Raw genomic sequence first — 6,911 nt, forward strand, 5'->3', positions numbered from 1 at the left:
TTAACCGACCCGAATAAATCGGGTAACGGGCCGGAACACGGATAACGGGTCAAATTGCCATCATGGTTTGACGACGACTTCTGAAACACAAAATAGAGTTATTACTTGTAGTCCGAAGCCTTCTTCCATGGCATCAATGTTATTTGTCGTCGATATGGCGGAGTGAACATCGGACGAGGCAGTTTAGATGAGAAGGCATGACGAAGAGGGAAAGTAACATTTCATTCATAAACCTCGTCAACAAGCGCAGAGAATAATTTCATAGTTTTTATATTTATAATTATTTATAAGAGTTAATACCATGAGTCTATTATAATAATAAAAAAAAATATGTGGTAGCTAGCTTGGTCTAGCGGTAATCCCACACACACACCTCGACGGAGAGGTCATGAGTTCAAACCCCCATGGGATGCAGAAATGCATGCCCCCTTAGGATTTATTCTAATAAGTATGTAATCTTGGCCAGTAGTGCCACCTACTAAGTAATCTTGGCCGATAGTGCCACCTGCGCTTTGCACTGCTAATATATCATGTAATCCTGACCGATAGTGCCTCTACTAAAAAAAAAAAAAAAAAAAAAATATATATGTAAATTCAATGTCCTCATGGAGAAAAAAATATATATTATTATTATTTATACAAGATTAATAATAATATTAACGAAAAAAATAATGACGTCGAGTAGAGAACACAAACATATAACAAATAAACTTGTTTGTATTGGTTAATACTTAATATCGACCAAACACATCCAGAAATGTACAAAATTAGCCAAAATTTTACCACAAAAAATACAAATTTCCGAGAATAAGAGATACCTAGCGAATCATAGATATCGGTAAAAAATTGAAGAAAAACTGAAACTGCCGAAAAATACGACCACTGAAAAGTACGAAAACCAACGAAAATAAAGAATCCCTTATGATTAATTCAAAAAGGACCACCTTCCATTTATTGGTCCCAATGCTTAGTGTGAGGGTGTGCCATGCGTGCTGGGCAAGCAAGTTAAGTTTAATGGTAGAAATGTCATCGGGGAAGCTATAGCATCTTTTTTTTTCCGCCAAAAACGGAAGTAGCCTGAAAAGCTTCAACGGAGAGGCTTACCTGACCGTGAACGACCTCACAACGAACCACTCATTGAACTTCGGAGCCTACACCATCGAGCCCGTTGAAATCATCAGTAGAACATATTGAAGGCGACGAATGATTTTTGAAAAGCAATAGTGGCCAGAAACATATTCTTTGCAGAAAAATGATCTTTAAAACTAAAACATCTACTACAGAAATTCAAACAAAAATCGCAAAATTAAAGACGGAATAAGCGCAAAATTAAAGGATATAATTACTCAACAAATCATATGATTTTCCTTATATATATATAACGGAAGATTTTTAAGAGGTTATATCTGGTACAAAAACATCATAGGTGGACCAAAATGAAGTTTCAAGTGAGTGAATGCGTCTAATTTTCTAATAAAAACTTATATTAATTTGGTTTTTATGAAATTTATAAAATTTGCATTTAGGGCCTCAAAAATTAAAATATTTTTAAACAATTAAAACTAAAAAAAAAACACATTAAAACCCAACTTAATCTTTTTCTTTCGAGTCAACCCCAGATCATTGGCTACAGCAGAACGGAATGTTTAGTTCCAATTTGACCGGATTTCCAATCATTTCCGAATGGAACTTTCATGCCATCCAGAAGCAAAACTTCTATTCTTGAGAAAATTCGGGACAAAAATGGGACTTCCCATCCCACCCAAAATTTGTGACCAGTAAAATTATTTATTTTATTTAAAACCTATTTAATGACATTTTAGTCGAATAGCTCAAGTTAAGATAAATTATTGAATATTGAATTGTTTTTCAATTGTTTTATTGTTTAATTTTAAATAGATCAAATCTGGGATGGGAAGTAAATAGATTAATTCTGTTTTTACACAACTTCTATGATTATACAAGGAATAATTCCAAAAAATATAGACATCTGATAAATGAGGGTATATAGTTGCCCACGTTTTTCAACAAAAAAAAAAAAAAAAAAATGAGGGTATATAGTTTGGCTGACCAAATCGCCCATCTCTTCCTTCCCAGGAATGAGTGAGAGGTTTTGAAGGGCTGGTTATTCAAAAAAAAAAAAAAAAATCGCCCAGTCTTCTTAACTTCTCTACATACAAGTGTATTGTTGTGACAAATGGGATCTTTGACAAGTTTATCAAAATAAAATCCCAAATATATTAAACTTCTTTAGACCGGCGTCACTCGAAAATAAAAGGCTGGTGACTCTTATAACTGAACACCGAACATATTATTTTTTCCAAAGAGAACCCGACTACTATGATACCGCACGAACATATACTGTTCAAAAAAAAAATCAAATGCACTACAATAACTAATTTAAAAATTTAAAAAAAAAAAAAAATCAGACTAATCAAGTGGCGATCCATAATTTCATATTACTTATGAATGTAGATTAGAAATATTGTGAGGGGCAAAAAAACTACGTTCCCAACATACAATTAAATCCATCTCTATCGAATTCAATATTAGCTAAACTATTTGATTTCAAACCAAAATGACCTATGTGACGCTAGCTTTGTTAAAAAAAGAAAATTACAACATAAAAAACTTACCGTCATTGTGACCCAAATTTAAGCTTTGTCGTCGTCTTGTTTAGGATTGTCATACACAACAGAGAGATAGAAGCCGAGAGTCCTGAGCGTGAGACCTGGAAAGCGGTGAGAGCAACCGGGTCGTGGATCAATCTTTATGAACGGCCATCGCATGAATTCTGCGCCTTCACACTCCTCCCACCCGTCACCGATCACGCAGTAACGGACATTTGGACCGTTATATCGGTTTTTCACCCACTGAAAACATTGAAGTTTTCCAGCGTCCCACGAACTATATACTGTAACCAAAAAAAAAAAAAAAAGAGATTTTTCAAGAGCGCATATTTTTTTAACTCTTAAGAAAAGATCATCATTATAGTAATAGCGTCATTATAAAAGATCTGATAATCATAGCTAGGGACATAGAACAGAGTTAACACTTCCTTTGAGTGTCATTTTGGGTGTTGAATTGCTTTCTAGAATAAAATCTAGGTTTTGTTTCCCTTTGTGTTCTAGGTTTGAAGTACAAAGTTTGTGTACGAAAAATGGCTGCAGAGCGTGATCGTACAGGAATTAAACACCACTGGAGATGTTCCTAATACTAAAAAAATTATCAGAGCCGAATTTCAGGTGTACCAAAATATTCTACAGAAGTTTAAATTCTTCGTCACTCTTTTGAGACAACATAATTTCGACGAGTCAACGACTTCTGAGCAACCGGAATTCATGTATGATAACCCCATTTCAAATACCAGAAGGAAATCTTGATGAAACGCTGACATAAAATTAAACGAACACGTGCCTGACCAAAGGAATGCATTCAACTTTCAAAAGAGGAGATTTTTGACTTACCATTTTCGTGTGTTAGTATGTCGTCGAGCCGAAAGAGTAAGCATTTTACAAGGCTAGGAATCAAGGATCCAGATGTCACTAAAACATTGACATTCTGAGACGTTGTGGCAACGGAACCAGCAACCCCATCATAAGCCTCTACACTTGTTTCTTTCTTCCCAAATGAACATTCCTCCAAGAAAGACCGCGCTATAATGCAAACACTACATGTTAAAATAATATGTATATATACATATGTATTTAAGTATATAATATGATACGAACTAGTATATTTGTATTAATTGCAGTATAAACGAAAGGAAATACGATCGCGATGTCGAATTTTCAAGAGGTCTGTGCTCTCCAAATCGGAATTTCTACCTCACTCTAATTTCTCATACCATTTCCACTCATTTCTATAATAATCCCTCTTATTTATAAGCTAAATAACCACTAAGTACTGTATATTTAACTCCCTAACTATCTATCTTTTATCACTATTCTACCCTCAATACTCAGGTCCTAACAATATATATAACTCTGAATTGTTGCAAAACAAACATGATGATGGCTTAAACATTATTTTATCTTTATCTGCTTAAAGAAATTATAGCAAATACATGACAATGCTTGAGTACCAGAGGACAGCCATCCATCCGTATATCTATCAGTTTTACTGTACAACTCGTCCAAGTGCTTCATCATCTTCTGATCAGAAACACCATTTAGACCCTGAAATGGTCCACTTTTGATGCATTAGAGAAGCAAACATAATTTCAATGAAAATGTGCAGCAAATCAATTGCACCATGTAAGTAAAAAAAAATGCATGAATTCTGTATAAATGAATAGCGAAGAAAACAAAGTGTGCCTGAAAGACAAGGCGTTTAGAATAATGTAAAAATAGCAAATCCGGTAGAGGAGTAAATATCACACATTATTTTTACAGTCCGAAACTCATGATAAATGTAAAAAATACAGTCTGAACCTTCCACTATTTCAATGGCTGAACGTGAGCAGGCCCGGCCCATCCTTTAGGCAACTTAGGCGGTTGCCTAAGGCCTCACCGCTTTGAAAAATTAAAAGGCCTCAAAATGTCGTCAGATTAACAGATACAAATGTTTTATTATTTCATTTTTCAAGGACCACTGCTCAATCGCAGTCTAAATAGAATCTATTTTGGACAAGATAAGAACATACATGCGTAATATGGAAAAACTCGTTCCATTATATAGCAGACTTACTTTACCCTTGCTTTCGCCCGATGTGGGACTTAGCCCATACCTCAACAAATATGTGGTAATGCCAATTATATGGCCATATGAGAAAAACAAAAACAGTTTTGACGTTTTTTATTCTTTATTTTTAGTTTGTATCCCTAATTTCCACATTATTCTTTATTTTCTTTTCTTTTTCTTAGTATAATATTCAACACAAACAATAATAATGCATGATAACTTTGATTAATATAAACACTCTTAAATGTGTACCCAAATTAAACATTAAAATTATAACATATGATATCTATTATAAATATGAAATCTATTATTAATATTTCTCTTGTTTTTTTTTTTTTTGTCTTGCAAGTTTTGTCTTTGATATAAAAAGGCCACATTTTTTTATTTTTGCCCAAGGCCACAATAGATATCGGGCCGGCCCTGAACGTGAGCATACACTTTGGAACTCAAGATCATAAGTTCTTATCACGGAACCATGCCACAAAAATATAGCGGGTACACATTGTTTATATACCGTGTTTGATGTAAGAATGTCAGTTTTTTGGAGCAAAGAAAAATGCTAAGCGCACTTTACTATCGTTTTACAGCATAAAAAAATCCTTGTATTACAGCTTTCGGCTTCCTATCTGGCAATGAGCAATGGACCGGCGAAAAAAGTCTCACCTTCTCGTATTTCTGGGAAATGACTCGATGCCTATACGCAAGCTTTCTTTTGTTTTCATCGTCATTTGGAGGGCCAAACCCATCTTGGCCAAAATTATAGTCAGACAGATCTCTCCCGTCATCGTACTCGCTCAAACAACTAAGAAACGGCTTATTACAGCTCTCGATCTGCATTAACCAAAAAATACAGGAAGAATTATATAAAATAGCCATTTGAAACTAATCGATTATCAAAATGGCCAAAATTACGTTGTCAAAATTTCTTTTGACAGTGTGATTAAAGTTTGTGACAACTTATATAAGCAATTTATCGCTTACAAAAAAATGATTGAAACCTCGTGCTTACACATTTTGGCTATTTCACTAATAGACTCGGGTTACCTCTTCGTAGAAAAACGAGTTATCACACAAATCGAGAATGTGTTCCTCCCACATTTTTCCTATCTCCACGCCTTCCCGTACGTTCTTGGAACCGTGGAAAGCCTCCGCGTAAGTCCCGTTCAACAGAGACTTGAGAAGTATAAGTGTCTCGTCCATGTCCCATATGTATACATTCACGTTCTTATCTGCTGATTTCTCGCAAAATCCCATAGCCTTCTTGCTTGTAAGACTTGTACTCTCACCCATTACGACGACAAACCACAAATTCTTTTCTCTACTATGATCCATATAAAACAAAAACCACTTTCAGTCGATAGCATAAACTCTCATTGAACACATTTGAACCATACTTAGGCTAAAACTCTGAAAGAGTTAACAGTTAAAATTAGGGTTTAAAATTAACATTTTTTACCTGATTTCCAATTATGCGTTGCTTGCAGGTAGTTTATTCAAAGAATCAGCTCTGTCCAAACCTTAAAGCTTATGTCTAATGACTATACCCAAGAAAAATTCTTGTAACCAATGGAAATGAATTATGGAAGAAAAATACTGGTATTGAATCGAAACGCTGTCCTTCTTAGGTCAGAAAAACAATTGGAAAGTGACCGAAATGAAATGCATAGATGAAATAAAATTAGTGAGATAGAAATATATTGGCAATCACATGAAGCTATGGCTATAAATAGACACGCACACACACATGCACATAAAGTTCATAAGAGAACGAATTGAGAAGCAGGAAAGGAATTGAAATCGATACCTGAAGGTGAAACTGACTTGAGAGGCAACGACGAGCAACAGTGTTTGTTTTGTAGTTATGAATAGAATAATGGAAAAAAAAAAAAAAAAAAAAAAAAAAAAAAAAAAAAAAAGAATGGGAGAGAATTGGGTTGGGCAAAGGAGACAATTGGGTTGGCCTGGACTGGGCTTCAGCTCACTAAAAAATCTTGTTTTTTTCATTTTGTTTATACAATTTTCTAAAAATATCGACTGCTAATTTTTTTTCTAAATCCAATTTTTTTATTTTTTATAAAAGCTCCTCAAAGGATTTATTGATAAAAGCCAAAGACTTAAATTACAAGTATAGCACAAAGAAAATTCAAAAATTTATAAAAGAAGAAGATAAACAATAATAAATACATCAAAATAACATGTGCGTCACCCGTCTATGCAGATAATAAGTC

General features: G+C 34.2%; 1 protein-coding gene across 5 annotated transcripts; it reads right to left on the reverse strand.

Annotated features, from left to right (window-relative positions):
• Positions 1–665: 665 nt before the first annotated feature.
• On the reverse strand, positions 666–6,552 carry EYA (eyes absent-like protein). 5 transcript variants are annotated; one of them, XM_089606829.1, is made up of 8 exons: positions 6,488–6,543; positions 6,140–6,221; positions 5,728–6,004; positions 5,347–5,514; positions 4,085–4,178; positions 3,468–3,656; positions 2,637–2,914; positions 666–1,151 (listed from the first exon to the last, which is right to left on the reverse strand). In XM_089606829.1, the coding sequence occupies exons 3-7, from the start codon at positions 5,971–5,973 to the stop codon at positions 2,655–2,657; spliced, it is 957 nt and encodes a 318-aa protein (XP_089462955.1). In that variant the 5' UTR covers positions 5,974–6,004; positions 6,140–6,221; positions 6,488–6,543; the 3' UTR covers positions 666–1,151; positions 2,637–2,654. The 5 variants fall into 5 exon arrangements, with proteins under 5 accessions (XP_089462955.1, XP_089462956.1, XP_089462957.1 ...); XM_089606830.1 differs by having other exon boundaries at positions 5,728–6,001; positions 6,488–6,542; XM_089606831.1 differs by lacking the exon at positions 6,140–6,221 and having other exon boundaries at positions 5,728–6,001; positions 6,488–6,552.
• Positions 6,553–6,911: the final 359 nt, after the last annotated feature.

Source organism: Urtica dioica, chromosome 2 (assembly GCF_054948205.1).
Source record: "Urtica dioica subsp. dioica isolate 48M chromosome 2, U.dioica_male_clone48M_v1_H2, whole genome shotgun sequence".
Lineage (NCBI taxonomy): Eukaryota > Viridiplantae > Streptophyta > Magnoliopsida > Rosales > Urticaceae > Urtica > Urtica dioica.